This window comes from Dermacentor silvarum, chromosome 4, assembly GCF_013339745.2.
Source record: "Dermacentor silvarum isolate Dsil-2018 chromosome 4, BIME_Dsil_1.4, whole genome shotgun sequence".
NCBI classification, from domain to species: Eukaryota; Metazoa; Arthropoda; class Arachnida; order Ixodida; family Ixodidae; genus Dermacentor; species Dermacentor silvarum.
Genome location: NC_051157.2, coordinates 6,175,739 through 6,195,448, shown reverse-complemented (window position 1 = coordinate 6,195,448; position 19,710 = coordinate 6,175,739). Strand labels below are relative to the sequence as shown.

The window sequence follows — 19,710 nt, the reverse complement described above, 5'->3', positions numbered from 1 at the left end:
GAGGCATGACGTCACCCTCGTTGCTGACGACAGCTAAGATCATCACAGACAACGAACATTTTGTGTGCATCCCTGTAGGCACCTCATCAGCGCTTGCGCAAAGCCACCTGTCCTTACGGCGGCTAACGTTTTCGTCAGAGTGAAAGCTCTTTTCATGGGGGAAAAAAAAGCAGAGCATTCCAGGCTCCTCAGGTCTCTTCAGCTTCTTGGACCGGAGCAGACGGTTCTCCCGAGTTTTATCAGACATGAATTGCCCCCTCCTCATGACATAGAAATGGCACCTCAAATCCTCGTGCACAGAAAGCATGACAGTCGACTCTGTGGCTTGGAGCTCTTTTGCAATGGCCCGCATTGACTTCCCTGGGCCGTCACTCACATTTACTTGCAGCCGCCGGAGAAAATCGGGGGTTCTGACGACGTCTGACCGCTCACTATGCTTTTTCCTTTTCCCCACACATGCCGCGCCATCGCCAGAACACATCAGTTCTGTCCGCACCTTGTAAACGAAAGACTTTGCTACGTTCAGAAAGGTGGCAATTTTCAAGTCGCTGTGGTGTGCGCCCAGGGCGACGAGGACTGCATGGCGTTTCATTTCCTGCGTCAACCTGTACGCTTCCATCTTTGAACAAATTGCGCAGTATGAATGATACGGGGTCAACCAACAAGAAGCTGCACGCCTAGATAGATATTACGAGCCTGCTGGTGTCCATGGCGATAACGAACAGTGTTCTCAAATAGCCCGCGCGCCCGGTATATTGATTCAATGGTGACGCATTTCCGTCGACAGTCATCGTGCGATGGGTTGTACCACAATTTTATCGTCGTAATGGCCGGTAGATATCGGCACATAGGACTTGTTTCTAGTGGAATATTTTTCTTTCGTGTGTTTTTTTTTTTTCCTTTTTTTTTTTTTGGCAGACCGTCGCGGCAGTCTAACGGGCATGCTCGCGCTAGCAATGGCGGCTGGCGAGCAGAGGGATACATTTTGGTGAGCGAACTTCTTGCGTAGCTTCCACAGCGCTGCACCTGATGTAGGAAACGGAATGTAGCGCTAAAAATGACAAGCAAGCAGCAGAGACGGCTCGTTCTTGCCTTGCGTCTTTTTAGCACTAGTTAACTATGTCTCGGATACGCATCAGCTGTTCAACTTTCTTTTCTAATCGTAAGCAGGCAACAAGTATGACGTTTATGTGCATACTATATATGTCAGCAACCGAGATGGCTGGCGAGCAGCACGGCCGACGTCCTTCGAGTTTAGCATGAAAAACAAAAAGAACAAAAGAAATTGAAATAAAATGTGAAATAATTTGCACCCTTACAAGTGAAAAGGAGTGTGAATCAATCTTGAATCAATCTACAATTCACAGCCTTAGACCCAAAAAGGGTGCAAGGGTGGGATTTATAGGCCAATGTACACGCTTATTCACTTTTAAGGGTGTAAATTATTTAACAGTGTATATCCCACCAGCGCAGTCCTTGCCGTTGTCCAGTAACCTGTAACCGCGCTGACAAGCGCACTTGTAGCTCCCGGCGGTGTTTGTGCACGTCTGAAGACAAGGCGCGGGATTCTCTGAACACTCATCAATATCTGAAGAAGAGAAAGAACAAGCGAGTAAACGTGACAGCAACAAGCTCTGACCCTGCGTTCCATGAGCGGGTTCTGGTATTCATGCAACCAACTGCAATCGGAACAGACGAAGAAAGATGATGTATTACAATACGCACGAAAATTAGTGGGTGCTAACAAGGAGCGCTCCCCTCCCCCCTTTTTTTTTGTATATTGGGAAGCTTGCGCTGCGGGATAAAACAATATTTCAGTTACTTTGCCATGATTATCGTGTGAACAAGTTTGCCTGCTAAGTCACAGCACGCGTATGCGTTGCTCAAAAGTAGATGAAACTTTAGCCTACGGCCACGGGCGTAAGTAACGTTTTAATTTAAGATAATAGAAGGCCGTTTGCTCGTGGTTCTAAAAAGGAACACTTACTTTAGGAACTAGAAAGCTCAGGAAATTCGCAGCGATACAAGAGCATTACAATTTATCCACAATTAATACGCAGTGACACAAACGAGACTTTTTTTGCATAGAGTGCATACACTAAAGACCGACAGCAAAACAGAAAGGAAGCAGAACGCTTGCTTGGCTGACATTTCACGCAGCCAGACCACTTTGAGGAGAAGAGGCGATAATTGTAGGAACTGATTCTATTGCATTCTTCAAGAGTTATCTCAATCGTCACGCATTCATGGCGTGCACATGTATACCCAACACGCAAAAATAACAATAATGCCTCCCCACTCCAAATTTCTTACCTTCGCAGTTAGTTTGGTTATGGAGCTGCTGGTAACCTGCTGGGCAGATGCACCTGTAGCTGCCTGGTGTATTCTGGCATTCGCTGGCGCAAAGCGAAGGCTGTTCTATGCATTCATCAATGTCTGAAAAGGGGAGACGAACAGCAAAGTAAAGTAAATATTGCACCGTTCCTCAGACTAAGTAATTCAGCATGAGCGACCATTTATGAATGCCATACGACAGTTGCCCCCGCAGGCGTATAACACTTCCAAGTTCCCGCACGTAGAACATGGGTGGCAGGTTTGACGACTCTGCTCTAATTCGGCTGCTTTTGGTGGTCTGTGGACGGGCAACTGCTGAACCTGCTTAGTACCGCTAAGAACAGTGGATCACACATCAGCTAGACGCCAGACTCGTTGCATAGGTCAAGAAGATAGCATCATCACCGCCGACATTTGTAAGGCAATACAAGCTTCGCTTGAAAAAAAAAAGTCACAGGCCTGCGCGGCACACGCAGCACAGTAACAGCGTAAGCTGGTGGAGCGGCTCAAGAGTAGCTCCAATTTGGGCACCACGCACAACAGGGTCTTTTGCAGCTGTCTGTTCACTTCTTTTTGATGAGAACGATCTGAACTGTCCACCCGGCATCGACGGCGAGCTGCGGCTTGTAATGCTCTCTGCACAGTAGTCTGCTGAGCACGATCAAGCCTTACAACTGCAACTTACATGTCGGGCACGCCGCGTTTGCAGGCACCTTAACTAGATGGCGCCACCATACTGGCGGAGGCTCGGCAGCTCGGGAGCACGTTGATTGCGCGCCTCGTCTGAATCGCATATCGTCGTCTGCGCCTGCTCGCGCTGCGTTTGCAGGCACCTTAACTAGATGGCGCCACCATACTGGCGGAGGCTCGGCAGCTCGGGAGCACGTTGATTGCGCGCCTCGTCTGAATCGCATATCGTCGTCTGCGCCTGCTCGCGCTGCGTTTGCGGGCACCTTACCTAGATGGCGCCACCATACTGGTGGAGTCTCGGGTCGCCTGCCCCTGCGCGCTTGCCTTATAGGGCATTTCCGCTGGCCGATAACACACGCTTGCGTGGCTCAGTGGTAGAGTATCTGGCTCCCACACAGCGGGCGTGGGTTCGATCCCGGCGGGAAACGCGTGCCTTTTTCGCATTTCCAGCGATAGCGGTTACGGCAGCTAAATGCAGGCGGCGGCGGCATCACCGCGAACCGAAACGGCTATTGAAACAAGCCCATAACAGCTTACGCTGTGAAACTAACCAACCCTTCCCTACCGGAAAATGGGGGTAAGCGAAGCTTGTCCTGGGTGCACCTAAACTAACCATGATGCGACGGCCGCGACGGAGAGAACAACGTCACTGACGGTATGCCTGCAGTCCGCCGTTGTCGTTTGCGTTCGATGTCTCGAGTTTTCTCGGCAGCGTGGTAAGCAGCATTCGCCCGCCATTGCCGCTTGCGATTCTTCGAAATATAAATTGCTTCAAAATTAAATTTGTCCATTAGGTAAGACAATGAATGGCCCCATACCCCTGTAAACGCGGCCTCCCCATTACGACGACGGAAAAGAAGTTAAATTCTACGCTGGAATGATGACTGGAAACGCAGCCAGCTGTGGGAAAAGACGACGACGAACGCGGGAGCAGTCAACGTTACTAGATTACCTCTTTCGGTAATCTACTAACGCTGGGAGCAGTGGCACGAGCGCAAGCCGAGGGGCGCCAACGAGCCAGCTGCGGACGAAGACGACGACGCTCGAGCTGATGATGATAGTTTTGTGCGTACACGGACGCCATCGAAATATGTGCCTTATAAGAAGCTTCGCTTGAAACAGAGATGGAAATGCTAGCGGCAGTGGTGACGCCGAAAAGAACGCCTTGACTTGTATATAACCAAAGCATTGGTTATTATCGCCGTCGTTATTGCTGGTCGTGTGCACGGAGTAAGTGGTCGTGCGTAAGGGAAGGCGCAGAGAATTTTAACGCGATAGCGTTAAGGGCCCCATGTCGCAGAAAATCTGGCGTCGGCGTGGATGCACGCCGATGTCGGCGTCCGTGGCGGAGAAAATCATTCCGAACCACCCCGACCTAAATTCCCTATGGGGCATCTGCGTTGCCCAGGGGGCGCTGGAAAAATGGTGCTAAAAAGCGCCCTCAATTCGAAACTGGGTAGTATCAAGCTCGGTCGTCTGCTTCGGAAAGCACGTTTACAATGTGGACCCGCCAGTTTCGGTTGCGTTGTACCACGGCTCGCAGCGAATATCGCGCGCCGAAGATTTTTTCAGGGGTGGCACGCTGCGTAAATGCAAGAAATTATGCAACGCCTAATACGTGTACGCCGTTCAAGAAATAAGCGGCGATGTTTTAGCGCGGTGTCAATCGCAAGTGAAGCGACTCACGCACGCGCGAAGTTGAACTTCAGGTAAAGTTTGCACGACGCTAGATTCAGGCGCACAAACGCGAGGAAATGCTTGCTATAAATGAATTCACAGCAGCGATAAGCAGACATCATGTGTACGGAACTGCTCGAGCGCACGACGGTACGCGCCGCGACGGCAGCGGTCTTTCAGCTTGCCGCGATGTACGAACTGCTCAAGCGCACGATCGTACGCGCCGCGACGGCACCGCGCCTTCAGCATGCCGCGAAACTGTGCTGTGTTGCTCATCTGTGTGCGAACCTGTGCTGCTCATAGTGGGGTGAAGTTATCCCGCGCGCCCGACGCTCCGCTTCGTGAGGCCTTGAAAGCAAACGGTAGAATCTGATGTTGGCATTCAGGCCTTCTTGCTCGTGGCAGCTCACGACGCAGCAGTAACGACGGTGACGCTTTTTCACGGCTGAGCTAGGTCTCTCCGAATCGGCGTCGCCGATTCCTTCTGATTCCAGCATTGCTGCACACGGAGAGTCCGTTTTCGTTAAACTAGGTTACGGCCAGCTCGCAGCGTGCTCTCTGTGAATTGACGAGCATTTTCGCACTCGCCACTGGGCCGAAAAAAGTGAGAATCAACGTAAAAATCGGGCTAGAAACGTGCTTCGCCACAGCCAGGGCTCAATACTACCCAAGCTGGTACTACCCAGATATAACTTCTCTCTCCGCCACCAGGCGCCGCTACTATACGTCAAACTCCAGCGCAAGGCGCCCATATAGTAAATGTACCACCATCTACTCTTTCTATAGAGAGAGAAAAAAATGTTTTTTTCTTTCTCTATGCTGTTTCCTCCACCGAGAGACTCCTCTTCTAAAGCGCTTGTTTTTAACGCGATAGCGTTAAGGGTCTCTTGTCGCAGAAAATCGGGCGTCGGCATCCGGCGTGCGATGCTCCAACCACCCCGACCGCGCCGGCCCCACACGTGGTGCAAGGTTTTGGTGAACAAAAATTGAATTTCTCACAGTGAAATCCGTCAGAAAAATTGTAAAGTACGACTTTACCATTTGGCGTCGGATGCGCCGTCGGATTGTTTACCAATCAGCGTCGGATTGTGATTTGAATGTACGAGAAAACCTCATTCTGCTACGAGGACACTCAAACACAATCCCCTTTTCTAGCATTTCTATCAGACCTACAGCCGCGCGTTCGGGTACTTGCGAAAGTGATACCCAGATGGCGCTCGCATCCTAGGCAGGTCAAAATGGGACTTCACCGGCTAATTCGCTTATTACACGCGCGCTCGTCGGAGCAATAGAAAATTAATAAAATAAAAAAGGTGCTAGGGCCTTCACATTTTAATATGAGACCCCTTATATTGCCCCTGGAAAAACGTCTTCCCAGCAATTAATTTCTGTTTAAAAGTGAAGCCTACTTTAAGGGGATCGGTGTAAGCTTGGTCTTTGTAAGCTGGCTTTCCCAGGTTCTGTGTTGCAATGAAACCGACTCAAAGAAAAATGCGATGCGAACGGGTCCCAATAACGGTACCGCGTTCCACCCTTAAAGGTGAAGCTTTAAAGGGATACGGACACAAAAGTTGTCGGGTGTTTTTTTTTTTTGCGTCCGAACAAAAGTTTAACTGTTGAAAATGACGAATACAACAAGCTGCGTTGAAAAAAAAGAACGAGAAACATCTTTTTTTTTTGCTAATTTCTGTTGCACCTTGCCTCCAAGCGGCCGCCGGCAGAAGCTGAAATTTGACGTCATAACACCCACCCGCGGCCAAGGTCGGCCCACAGCTGTCGCAGTGTTTCCAGGGGTGTCGGTCCCCTGCAGCATTTAATTAACCCCTTTCGGCGATCTTCGCGCGTGGTCCGTCTGAAACACTATCCCCGTCGACGTTCCACGTAGGTGGAGCGTCTTACATGAGGCTTCCTGCGGTCTTCGCTCGGTATTGACGCGTTCGTCGCGGCGGAAGGAAATGCTAAATATTGCTGTTATAACAGCATTGTCAGTCGTGACACGCCGTCGCACACGTTTCCCAGAGACGAGAAGGCGCGTAAACTTTGAATACCTGGCCATTAGAGAGCTTTAGCTTGTCCGGTAATCGGGTAAACGCGGGCGTTGGGGCGTTCGTGCAGAACCGTAAACGTGAGCGGCCTGTATGGTGCTCCCACCTGGTGGCGCAGAGCTCAAAGAGACAAAAACAGTTAATATTGCAGTAACCAAGTGTATTCTGCTTCGCTGCTGGTGTAAATCTTCGGCGGCAGCACGATTACGCCACTGCCGAAAATTTACACCAGGAAATGACCAATAATTCTTGCATAAATCCCAAACCGCATGAGAGCGATTTTGTGCACGACGGCGACGAGCAACGGCTACGAGCGACGAAACGGGCCGTCGCGCGAACATGTCGCTTGTTCTTGTCGCTCGATCCCTCGGTTCTGTAAATCTAGAATTCGTCGCTCGTCGCCCAGAAGTGCTGTGAGCGACTAGCCAATAGCGCGAAGCCGGAACTGGATATACATCACTCAAGTACTACCGATTGTCGCACAGGACGAGCTAACAACTAGATTTTGATACGTTCAAGGATACGTGCAAGGACGTAGTGCAAGAACTTTAGAAATATTTATGCTGCTCTTTACACTAAAACACATCAACTTAAATTAATAATGCACGCGTCACGCCAGTTTCGGCGAGTATTCGTTGCCCTCCTAGCGGAAACACCGGGGAGACGTCGCTGAAAGTCGTCGCTCGTCTCGTCGCTCGCATGCGGTACTACTTATAGGCGACGAGCGAACGCGACAGCCATCTCCATCGCGTCGATTGTCTCTGTCGCGCGCAAGATCGCGTGCATGCGGTTTATACTTAAGTGTCTGGTACAGAGCGAAATCTTCGCGCTGCGGTTCGCGAAAACCTGACCGGCACTTCCACAGCCGCCTGCTCTTCTTCGTGGCTTGATGCGGAAGGCTCGTAACCGTAAGCGGTAATATTTCTTGTCAAGTTGGAATGGTCCTCGTCTTCAGACGTGTACTCATCGCTGGTAGAGGCACCAGAACTCAAATGCATGCTCGCGATGGCGGCGTCGGCGCGCTTCGAATGACCGCGGCCGGCCGGCTGGCTATCCGATGAGGGTGTCGTGACGTCACGCCTTCCAACTCCCGCGGGTCGGGCGGCGCGGCGCGCGCTCACAAAAATGCCAAAAATAAAGCCATCTAAGTGACTACTTCTTTTCGGCGCAATCACACACTGAGTATTCATTTTCAGCATTTTCGTAAAATTTTCAGATTTTGTGTCTGTATCCCTTTAAGCATCCTCCAATTTTGTTCTTTATTTCTTTCTTTAGGTATATCGAAATCAAGGCAAAAGCAAAAGGCTCAACAGCTTGGTGGAGCCTATTGCTGCGGATGCAGTAGGGCACGCAGGCCTCATAGAAATCGCCAAGCAACCATTCTTATGTGAACTTAAGAAAAGGTAATACTATACACCTTCAATGTTATTTCCAGAAGTATAAAGACTATGAAACAATTATCCAACGTTACAAAAAAAAATCTTGAAACCTACAATCTCGAGCAGCAAGTAAACTGCAAGCTCGAAAAAAGAAACAAGCTCACCAGTAGCACATTGGAACAACGGACAAGAAATGAAAATGAACGCATATGCAAATTTTATTTAACACTAAAACAATACTAGACATAGCAGTGTACACACGCACACACCTGCATACAATAAAAAAGAAGCAGATGCGCCGGCGTAAGATTGAAAGCAATTATAAAAGAAAAACAATCAACGACGATTACGATACTGCCTAATGCGAAATTTGAGCTGACCTCTATATGCCTTTTCATTTCGCGATATGTTGGCTGGCGCGTACAATCTGTCTAGTGCGGTACGTTGCAAACGGAGCAATGTGTGGCACGACGGCCTCGCTAATAGGAAGATCGCGAGAGGCAGCGCGTGGGTGACGCGTGGGCACGATTGACAGCAGCAGCCGCCGACAGACCTTCACTCATGCAGCACTTTGTTTCCATATATGGTATCGGTGGACGCGTTCACCGCATGACATCAGTGAACAGACGACGCGCGCTACTCTGGCGCCATCTGGTAGCCATCATCTCCGCAGAGACCGTCTTACGCGGCACTACGCTTTTCTTGTCACTTGTCACGTTTCGGCCATAGCCTCCTCCTCCGCTTCCCTCCTCACGCTCTCTTCGCTATCGCCGTATTTCATCCCCGCGGAGCTCCGCGTTTGCTCTTTTATCCTACGCTCTACTAGTTCGCTTGGTTACGCCGAGGGACGACGTCGATGCTCAACGCAGGAACGATCGCCTAGGAGCTGCTCTCCAAAATTCGGCAGAGAGACTTAAGCCTGCTTGCGTGTGGGAATGTAAAAGCATTATAACTGCTTTGCCGAAATGTTTTCGAATGATGTTTTCAACTTGCACGTGCCCAATGACGCACACACTAGGCCACACCAATCACCGCCAGATGTTCCGCAGTCGACATGCCCGGATCTTACGCGCGTCACCTTGCTCGGTGCAGGTAGTACGCAAGAATCAGATGCGAGAGCCGGATGACGGAGCTCGAATGACCACGATGCCTCGACCACGCCGGCGACGCGAACATGAGCATATACAGGATGTCCCAGCTATCACGCAGCACGTTTAAAAAAAAAAAGAGGAAAGGCGTTACGCGAAGCAAACCTAGTGCGTATTGTTTTCAGTACAGTGGAGTAGCCGCCAGTAATTTTTTCGTTACTGAGATTTAATTAGGTAATTGTAATTAATTAATTATCTAACTCGAGAGGTACTGTCCTAATTATAAAAGTGTGAACGAGAAGATTGTACAGCAACATTAAAAACTCTCGATACAGCTTTCTGTTGCTCAATACCTGCTACATAAATGTGTTTTTTTTTTTCGATCATGAAAGAAGCCCGCAAATACACACAGAATTGCCGCGCGACTGGCCACTCGAGGAAACGCTCGTCATTACGCCAGTGTTGTGAGAAACCTAATAAATGTCAGGGCACCGTGGCCTCCCGTGCTGTATGGCGACAAGTCGGGCCAGCGTACGAGTATTTTTAGAACACCATCTGAGAAGCACAACGCTAAACCTTACTGTCCTTTTCAATGCTCTACCCATATTTATCGCGATAGAAATTATATGGACACTCCAAGCGTATTTCTGCTTGGAATACGCTTGAAGTCCAAATACGATAACATCGTCGCCGCGCGCCGTACGCTGTATGTGCGAGTGGAAGCTTGCGAGGGTCAGACGATCGCGGCTCAACCTCGCGCGAGGGAGGGAGGGAGGCGGGGCGGAAGCCCGCCGTCTTCTGTCGTGAACAAGGCAGGGGGGGGGGGGGGGCACGAGGGGGGGGGGGGCGGGGGCGTTATACTCTGGCGGCTGCTGCTTGATACTCCGGCGGCTGCTGCATACTGTGGCCGCGCCGTATCTTGAAAGGGATCCACGACGTGCTCAAAGTCCCCCCCCCCCCCCCCCCCCCCCCCCCTTTGGGCCTAATCTTCAAGGCGATCTGCAATGTGGGCAAAGTACGCGGAGTGCCGATAGCTTCGTATGCGCTGTGCTTTCGACGTTTAGCTCCCGTTGAAGCGAGACGACAGCGCGAAGGTCAATTCGCTCTCTGCTGCTGCTGCGCTTCCACACTCCACCGTTTTGAAAGCGAGTTTCCGCGGTCATCGAGCGAGATCTGTTCATGTTTACCTGTGCGCGTGTGACACCGTACTTGTTATATGGTTAGTAAGCGAATGTTTGCAAGTTTAAACGGCTGATAAAATTAATATCCTTACTTCGTATAGCTGTGTACTAATTTGCTATCGCCATCGATGCTTTGCCTGTCGGGCGAAACTGCGACCTTTATTTTCACTGGCTAGCACTGCGGCGCATGTAATGAAATCCTTACCGGTGCAGTTAATTCCGTTGCCATGCGCTCTGTAACCTGCAGGGCATGTGCACTCGTAGCTTCCAGCAGTGTTTTCACAAGCATAGGGGCAAGGCGACCACGTGCACTCATCGTAGTCTGAGGAAGAACGAAAAGCACATCTCACACTGTAAATCGCCTTCTCAAGTATGCTCAGTTAGCATATGCAAATATGTGAATACAGGGCAGACCCGCAGTGCTCATATTATCTTAGGCTGTTGTGAAGCACACGAAAGCTGGTCAACCATGAGCATTGTTGCGAATGTCGACGGTCCGAGCGGCCACGAAGGTTTCATGTATGGTGCCGTGCCAGGTGCCAAGAGGAGGAGTTATCCAGGGAGATTAGAAAACTGTTTTATATACACTGTACATGGTATATTACAAGATGGGCTCCATGATATTGGAGCCGTCTACGTTCTAACATCTTTGCATGTAGTAGCGTTTACATCTCCGAGCGTTCTCCATGGTCGAGCGTGCTCTACATCGTCAAGCGTGCTCTACATGGTCAAGCCTCAAGCGTCCTCACAACACTCAAGTCCCCTGTTTTATCCCTTCTGTTTCCCTCTTTCACTCGACGAGGGAACACACTGTAGTTCTTTTAGCCAATCAGCATCTTGGATCAGGTGGCCATATCCCGCACGTGATGTGTCGTCGTTTCCCGCCGGGCTCCGCCTCCAATCTTGTTAGGTCGCCCCCGAACACAGGCAGCGGTTGACACCTTGGGAACCGAACGTTGATGTCGTTCCCCCGGGATTGCCAGACACGGGCCCCTTTCAAGATTCGCCTCTCCATAGCGGTCAGTTCGCGGAACCAGGTAGGGCGGTGGCTGTCTCGAAAGGCAGCAGTCGGCGTAGCGTCGTCGTGGTTCGGGCGGCGCTGGTAATTCACGGGACCGCACCAAGGGGCGACGCCGCCGTTTAGCCACGCATGAGGTAGCCCGGAGACCAACTGCTAATCCCTCAGTCCCAGGTGACAATTCTCGGCCGCGAGAAAGGGCGCCAGGTTGGCGCGTCTGAGTCGGCGCCGGCCTCCTTTGTCCCGAGGGACCGCCAGACACAACAGCATTCACGGCGAAATAGCAATTGGCTACTTTTACGCACGAAAGCCGTTTATAATCAAGCCACCCTTATCAACGCCATCCATAAAGTGCAATTTTGAAGGTATCTCTAAAAGATGAGTGGGTTTACCTATACACAGTAAAAATGAGCTTCACAAAACGCTGGGAATTGGCGCTGGCAACGACAGTAGCAAATATTTTGAAAGAACCCATCTCACGATGAATGTTGACGTTAATGCGATTAACATTGAATCAATGTTGTGACACACCGTATTGCCAAAGCAAGAATGTGTCATGTATGAGGCGTGTCACGGCACTTTTTGGTACGATGTCCGTTTCTAACCTCTTTCACGCGAACTTGGGCCATGCGCCACTGGGCATGCGCCCGAAGAGACAATGGACAACGTGGGCCGCTTGGTATGTAAAAATGGGCACGCACCAAATAGACAAAATGTAGGGTCGCCTGCTTTTATAGTTACAACTGGTGCATTCACAGTGCGCGGGTTTCTTGGTGAGACACGTCGAAATGAAGGAATACTGGGCTGATCACCACCGCAACCTACTGTGCATTCGAATGCAGGTCACGCATCTATAAGCTTGGCTGAATTACAGTTTTTTTCTCTTGTTCTTTTATTTAGATGTGGAAGCATGGGAAAACAGGCTACGTCAAAGCCGGCTTTATCCCAATATCTCAAATTCCTTAGTGAAGGCAAAATTTAAAAAAAAGAAAGCAATGAAAGAAGAAAACATAAAAAAGGAGAATACATGCACGAGCACAAACGCGCTTATGATTGCACCATCTGCGGGCACCAGCACCGAAAGCAAACTATGTCGCTCATTACACAGGCGTCAGGGAGTGCACACATGTTTCTTCATACACACATAAGGACAATAGCCCGCGAGCTCATCCGCGAGTTAAAAAAGAAGCAAAATGTACAAGACAGAACAGTGATGTCAGGTATAGGCAGTCTATAAGATAGTCTCCACTAAAACATCGCGAAGGGCACTTACAGCACGCCTCTGCTTATCAGGGCATTACCATTAAGTGCAACGAACTTTGTCCACTATGAGAGGACGTCTGTCAAGGATGTTCAAACAGTCACTCAGGTGCACCCGCTGCTCACCATATTGAGTGCATTGTATGACAATATGTTCCACTGAAGCGTCGGAGTTATCCTATTAAGTACAATGAGGCGACGTTCGTCTTTTGATGCGACACAAGAAGCGAGGCGCGTAGGCTACATCTAAGCGTAAACGATCAAAGAGCGTGTCGAACGTGCGGTCAGTCTTTCAATTTGGTGAAAACTGCAGGAATGGGTCAACTCTGCATAGGAGTGAAAACTTCGCGTGTTCCTTGAACCACATGTCTTTGCAAAGTTTTGCACCAAAGTGCAAAGAACATACTTGTCGTCTGATACAGAAAACGTCAAGGGTGTCAAAGTACCTCATAAAAGCAGACCTCATAACAAGCAAGAAGCGATGGCTAACGTTTTCATAATATCATTTATGATGGAATCATGTACATGAAAATATTTTTTAAAATCACTTCTAAGGCTCCTTTAGAGTCGGAATATACCATCCAGTGCCGATGGCTGTCACTTTTGGCAATAAAACTTCCCGTTTGCAGTATTCTAAAGATACCTGCTGCCAAAGATGATGTCTTATGGGACAGTAGGGAACTTCTGCCTTCTCGATACGCGGGAACGGGGAATGGTTCTTCACAGATCTTGTTGCCACTGTTTATCGAATGATGTGAGACTATGAAAAAAAAAAAACAATGGTGGAAGCACGATGGCTATTGCAGCCGGAAGGGGCAGAGCACCTGCCTGCTATTTACGAACGAGGGGACAGACACATAAAAATAGAAGATAGGGAGAATTGAAGGAAACAAAGAACACGCGACAGATCTTAAGGACTGAAGCAATACTGGAACAAAGAACATAGCATGACATTTAGGAATAGAAGTAAAAAAATGGCACAAACATGAGAGATAAATAGCAAAGCGGTGAACTGGGCTAGAGATAAACTTTAGTGACTAACAAATGTGAAACAAGAACAATGGAAGGGAAAAGTTACTGAAGGACCAGAGAATCAAGTAAGCAAATTAAACGAAACCTGAACATATCCGAAAAAGCGGGCACTGCAGAGTCAGAGCATCATTTATATATATATATATATATATATATATATATATATATATATAATGATGCTATATATATATGATATGATGCTATATATATATATATATATATATGCTATATATGCTATATATATATATATATGATATGATGCTATATATGATGATATATATATATATATATATATATATATATATATATATATATATATATAACCTGCATCCACACAAGATCATCTTGTTCAGTGTCGTTTGCATTCCAGTTGTATAGTCAGTACAAGGGAAAAAGAAACGCACCTTGGACATACCACTCCTTCAGATCACATCGCTATTGTTTCCTCAACATGGTGAACAATGGAAACGAAGTGCAGCCGAAGTGCAAATGTTGATGTTTTTTTCCGCGCCTAGAAAACCGATATCACTGAGTAAGCAAACTTGCGCTGTCTTCCAGGGGAAGGCCCAGCGTAAAATCAAGCACAGACAGCGCTTCATACAACGTGCCCAGTGCGTCGTATATGAGATACCTATGTGATGCGGTAAAGTCTACATCGGGCAAACCGGCCGATTTATTAACGATCGGCTAAGGGAATAGCACAACAATGTTAACTCCACAATTCAAGGTCAGCTAGGTGTGCACTGTGACGACTGTGGATGCAAGCCTGTTTTCAAAAAAAAAAAAAAATGTGGGCAGCTTGCACTAGTGGTGCAAGGCTGGAGTAAACAGCGGAGCTGCTGATCGACCTAGCTTTTTCCAGGTTTTATTAGGCTTGGCTAAGTTTTGCTAGGGAATGATAAGTGCTGCTAGGCACGGTATTCCGAATTGGCTCGCCGTCGACGCGCAGATTCTCGCTTGGCCGCACGACACGCTTCAACATGAGCGGCTTTTTTGGGTGTCCGGATCTTCTTTGGTCGTCCCATGTCAAGGCTACATGTACTCGCCACAGAGTCAACGAGAATTCTGCCGCCGTCGCGGCGGCTCCAAGCTTTATCTCCTCGATGACGTCACGGCCAAGCTACGCCTTAACACTTGCCGGGGCGTGGCTGGTCCAACCTGCCGAGCCACCACCAGAGGCGCCGGCTGCGGTCACGGACACCTCGCGCGTTCGGCGCGAACGCGAGAAAACGCGGACGGCGTCGGCAGCAGCTCTGCGCGTTGCTTCGTTGGTGCTGCTACAATTTCTTTCTCTCTTTCGCACTCATTTTCTCTTTCTGTCTTCCGAGCATAGCGCGCGCCGTGCGAATGCTCTCTTAACGTCCCGTGTCAAGGCAACATGTGCACGGCACGGAGAGGAGGCGAGGCACACGCCACTCCACGAGGTGGTTGCTAGGCGACGCGCAGTGACGTCATCGCCAGGCGCAGTTTTTTCTTCGCACTACGCAGGCCTAACCAAGAGCTTAAACAGCTCCGCTGTTAAAATTTGATATAACTTTCACCCTGTCTAAAATGATGTGTACCCGCCGTGGTTGCTCAGTGGCTATTAGCGGTGTTGAGCTGCTGAGCACGAGGTCGCTGGATTGAATCCCGGCCACGGCGGCCGCATGTCGCCTCCGGCCCCGGCCGGGGGCGAAATGCGAAAACACCCGTGTACTTAGATTTAGGTGCACGTCAAAGAACCCCAGGTGGTCGAAATTTCCGGAGTGCACCTGTGCACGAGAACCGTGCGCAGGTGGCAGGGCGGAGTTGAGCGGGAGCGGAGCCGATGCACAGCCGCACCGAGCGCACGTGGTATGGCGTTAGTTGTGACGTCAGCGTTCCCTAGTAACAGGCGTGCTCTCACATCGGCGGACCTCTTACTCGACGTAGCGCAATGGCGAAGCCGACCGCTAGAACTCTCGGAGAAGAAGCCGCTAGATTGGAACGCCGTAGAGAAGCGGCTGGTGAGCGTGCTAGGAAACGCAGTTACAGCGAAGCAATAGCTAAGAGATACCCTACCAATAGTGATAGCCAAGCAGAGCTTAACTCCAGTAAAGCTTGCCTAGCTTTGATACTGCTTTGCTGAACCACGCTCTACCACGCTCTTCTTCGCCTAGCTTTGCAAAACTTTGCTGAGGCTTCCCCTGGCCATTGGTGTTTGCGATAGCAAAGCCAAGCCTTTTTTTTTTTTTTTTTTGTAAAGTGTTCACTATAAAACTAGCCGTGCGCCGGTAAAATAACCATTTTTGTTGAAAGTCAGCGCTTCGTCTGTGTACTTTGTGTGCCTCTTGTTTTCGTCGGTTCCGCGCAGCAGCATTCAACCAACAAGCCGAATTGGTTACTCTGCTCAATACATGGAACTTTGGCATTCATTTTCTCACCATATTATCGTAAAATTAACGACGGTATAGCTTTCACGATTTGAACTGATTTTGTGGTTTTCTTTAGCCTAACTTGATGTCGCCCGAGTGTCCCGCGTTACGAAGGCACTTTAGGCTTCTTTTGCAAGGCGCTGGTCTCAACTAGAGCACTGCACGGGCCGATTTTTTCAGCCCGGGCCCGGCCCGGGCCTGTTTTTACATTGGGCTGCCCGCCCGAGCCCGACAAAAAGTTTTATGGCGAGACCCGGGCCCGGCCCGGTTCCGGAAATAATCTACGTTACCTGCCCGGCCCGGCCCGCCACCCCTTTACCTTAGGCCCGAGCCCGGCCCGAGCCCGGCTCAATGCAGGCCCGAACCCGACCCGAGACCGAAAAAGATCATCGAGCGGCATTGAAAAAAAAAATAAAATAAAGAAGAGAATGAAAGGAATTTATTCTTAAGGCATAGATACGTGTCATATGCAATTATAAACACCATTTGAGCGGCCTGAACGCAAATATCAGCGCGCGAAGTAGTACGAATCACCTTGCCGAGCAGTAGCACCAGCAGTTTCCAACGGCGCGACCTTGATGCGGCCCAATCCACTTCTATCGCAGCACCGCACAGTATTTTTTCCACGTCGGGCGCCTCACTGCAAAGCATGTGCCTCCCGAACCACTCGTCCCACTTATCTAGTACACTCTAGCTGAAGCGCAGCCACGACCGGTCGTGAGCGCTGCGCATGGATGGAGTAAATGAAGAAAGCTTCTCGTTCCTCCATGGTGCAGCGTAATTCGCTGCTGCTAGGCGGCCGGTTGAGAACATGCGTGCAATCATGGATGGACGCAGTGCCATATTTCAGCCACGTGACGAATTACCTTATCTTACCAGTCATCGTTTTACCAATTCACCGTTGAAGAATCAGCAAGTCACGAACGCGCTTTCACTGCGCTGAAAACATTGATTACATTGATTTAGGTAAGGAATACAATGACATCCTTTGATTTGAGGCGACTACGGTCTTTCTGGACTTTAAAATTCTGTTCAAACAGCTCAAAATACGACGGAAGAAGAAAAGGGAAGTACACAGGAGTAACGCTGCTAGCTTCCAGCTGCACCGGGGCAACATGTTTTTCAGAGTCGAGACGCGCGAGGATAACTCGCTGCACGTTACATGCACACCACCAGAAAGCCCGAGCCCGGCCCGGGCCCGGGTCAAAAAGCACATGCCACACCCGAGCTCAGCCCGAGCCTGTTAAAGAACTGCCCTACCCGGCCCGACCTGGCCCGCGGGCCGGGCCCGGGCTTTCGGGTAGGCCCGAGCCCATGCAGTGCTCTATTCTCAACGGGATACTTTAATTCTTTAAGCTGTGTGTGGTGTGTTTTGTGGGTGTTATGAGTCTGTCTTACATCCTGCGTGGATAATTTCATTGATTGTCGCATTCACGTGGAGTGTAAAGGCACGCCTCCAGTCAAACCTCTTTTATTAAAGAGCCTCTCTCTCTGTCCCTCCCCAGCTGTGCCGAATGAAAACCAACTTACAATTCTACTGCAGTTATCACATTCAAGCTAACGACAGTGCTGAAAGGAAAATCGAAAAGAAAAAGTGTGTTATAGTGAAATCAAAATGTTTATGGTTCACGTTGCTGTAATGAATACGCACTCGGCGCGCAACATAGACATGAAAAGCCGTAAAGGCAGATATAATGCGCGATAATGTAAAAGTAAATGTAAATGTAAACGTATGTTTACACAAAATGTAAGAAAGTGCCACTGTCTTAATGCCTGCGCTCCGCTTCAACTTCTCACACCGTTTTGTCACTTCCTGCCCCTGTCATCGGCGGTCGAGAGAGTACAGCCGATCTTGAAATGATTCTGGCAGCACGGTGCAGAGTTTTCTTCCTACAATACAGATTACGTTATTGGAACGATTCGGCCCTAATTACTAGCGTTGCTGTTACTTTATTCAAATCAATTTTAGCTATTGCGCACCCAAAATGTCTATTATCGAATGTTTACCTATAGCAGTGGTTAATACAAGGATGGAATGAGCGTGTCGAATAAGACGACGCCAACTTTCGCTTGTGCAACAACGCAGTAATTAACACTGGATAAATATTTATTTCGCCAAATTTATTTATTGCTTTATGGCAGTAATGCGCAAATCAGGAGGTCCCAGCTTTGTTCTCGAGTCTCTCTGAAATAGTAAACGTCACTTAATGCAGAATCACGACGGCTCCACTTACCGGTGCAAACAGTTCCATTGCGATTGAGAGCGTAGCCTTCTGGGCAAATACATCGGAAGCTCCCAGGCGTGTTCTCGCAACCATGGGAGCAAAGAGAAGGTTGTTCCTCGCACTCATCCGTATCTGAGGAAAAAAACAACAGGCAAACTCAACTCCAGTTGACATCTACGTAAGGTTAAGCATTCTTGATGTGATTGGCTCAGGAACCATGTGTGTGTATGGAGGTTGGTTTTCGATGAACAAATATGAGTATTAAAGGCAGCATGTTATACAAATAAATTATGGTATTAGCAGTGAAATATAGAACAGGCTGGATATTATCTACAGATATTTACGCGCACTGCATCATATATATATATATATATATATATATATATATATATATATATATATACTGCCATCGGATGTTCGTATAAGTAAAGTTCGCAGGGCGTCTGACAAGTATCAGCTGGAAACCGATCGAGCTTGCACTAACTACTAGCTCATTGTCGTCCTCTTCCACACTTCACCGTGCCTGCGCCCGATAATCTCCAGTACTATCACTCCCCGCACAGAAAGAAGCCATCATGGCCACCTAGGGAAAAGACAGCATAGCATGGTTTAAACCGTGCTACTATGTCTTAATAAAACTTGCAGTTGGGCTAATTGGTACACCCGTGCGCAAAAGTATACGGACCACAGGGTCGCCGAAAAAGTTGAATTTCTTCGTAATTAGCAAGTATAAACTGGAATTGATGAGTACAACAAAAAGTTTGCAATGCCAAGTTTGGACTGCTGTCCTCAATTACAAGTTGCGTTCATAGGCAGAGGAAAAAATCGGCTTTTTCGCGCAACCCCTCGTCCGTATACTTTTGCTCGTGCACAGGTGTACATGCTTCACACAACGAAAAGACGCAACACAGCTAGACAGGCGAAAGGAAAGAACGTCATGCTCTTTTGTTTCGCCTGTGTTTCGCCTGTCTTTTCCTTGCTGTGTTGCGTTTTTTCGTTGTATGTCGCGCCCTCGGCAACGGCGATCAGAAGACGGCTCGAGTGGCTCGATAACCCACGAAGCCTCCACCAAATGTCACGTAATTTATTGACGTGTAAACGTCAAGAACGGCGAGAAACGTCAGGCGAACGTCAAGAAGCGGCGCGGCGACAAGCAGATAAAATCCAGGCAAGCGCAAGCTCGGGGCGCGTGGTTACCACCAACACTGTGGCTTGCTTGCTGACTGATTCGTCGTCGTCGCCTTGTCTCCTTCATTACACGTCTAATTTCTTTGTTCTCATTCTTGTAAATCTTCATTGTCCTTTTTGTTTCCATTCTTTGCATCCCATTCACGGTCTCTATTTCTCTCACTTTCTTTCTGATGACTCCTGGTTGTCTATCTCCAGTT

General features: G+C 48.9%; 1 protein-coding gene across 1 annotated transcript in view; it reads right to left on the bottom strand.

The window, feature by feature from the left end:
- Positions 1 to 19,710, bottom strand: part of LOC119448056 (fibrillin-1-like) — a 176,793-nt gene that overhangs the window by 77,896 nt on the left and 79,187 nt on the right. Inside the window, exons 11-14 of the mRNA XM_037711550.2 lie at positions 18,332 to 18,454; positions 10,600 to 10,716; positions 2,314 to 2,436; positions 1,466 to 1,588 (exon numbers count right to left, since the gene is read on the bottom strand). Of these exons, the coding sequence (XP_037567478.1) occupies positions 1,466 to 1,588; positions 2,314 to 2,436; positions 10,600 to 10,716; positions 18,332 to 18,454 (486 nt within the window). The remainder of the gene's footprint in view (positions 1 to 1,465; positions 1,589 to 2,313; positions 2,437 to 10,599; positions 10,717 to 18,331; positions 18,455 to 19,710) is intronic.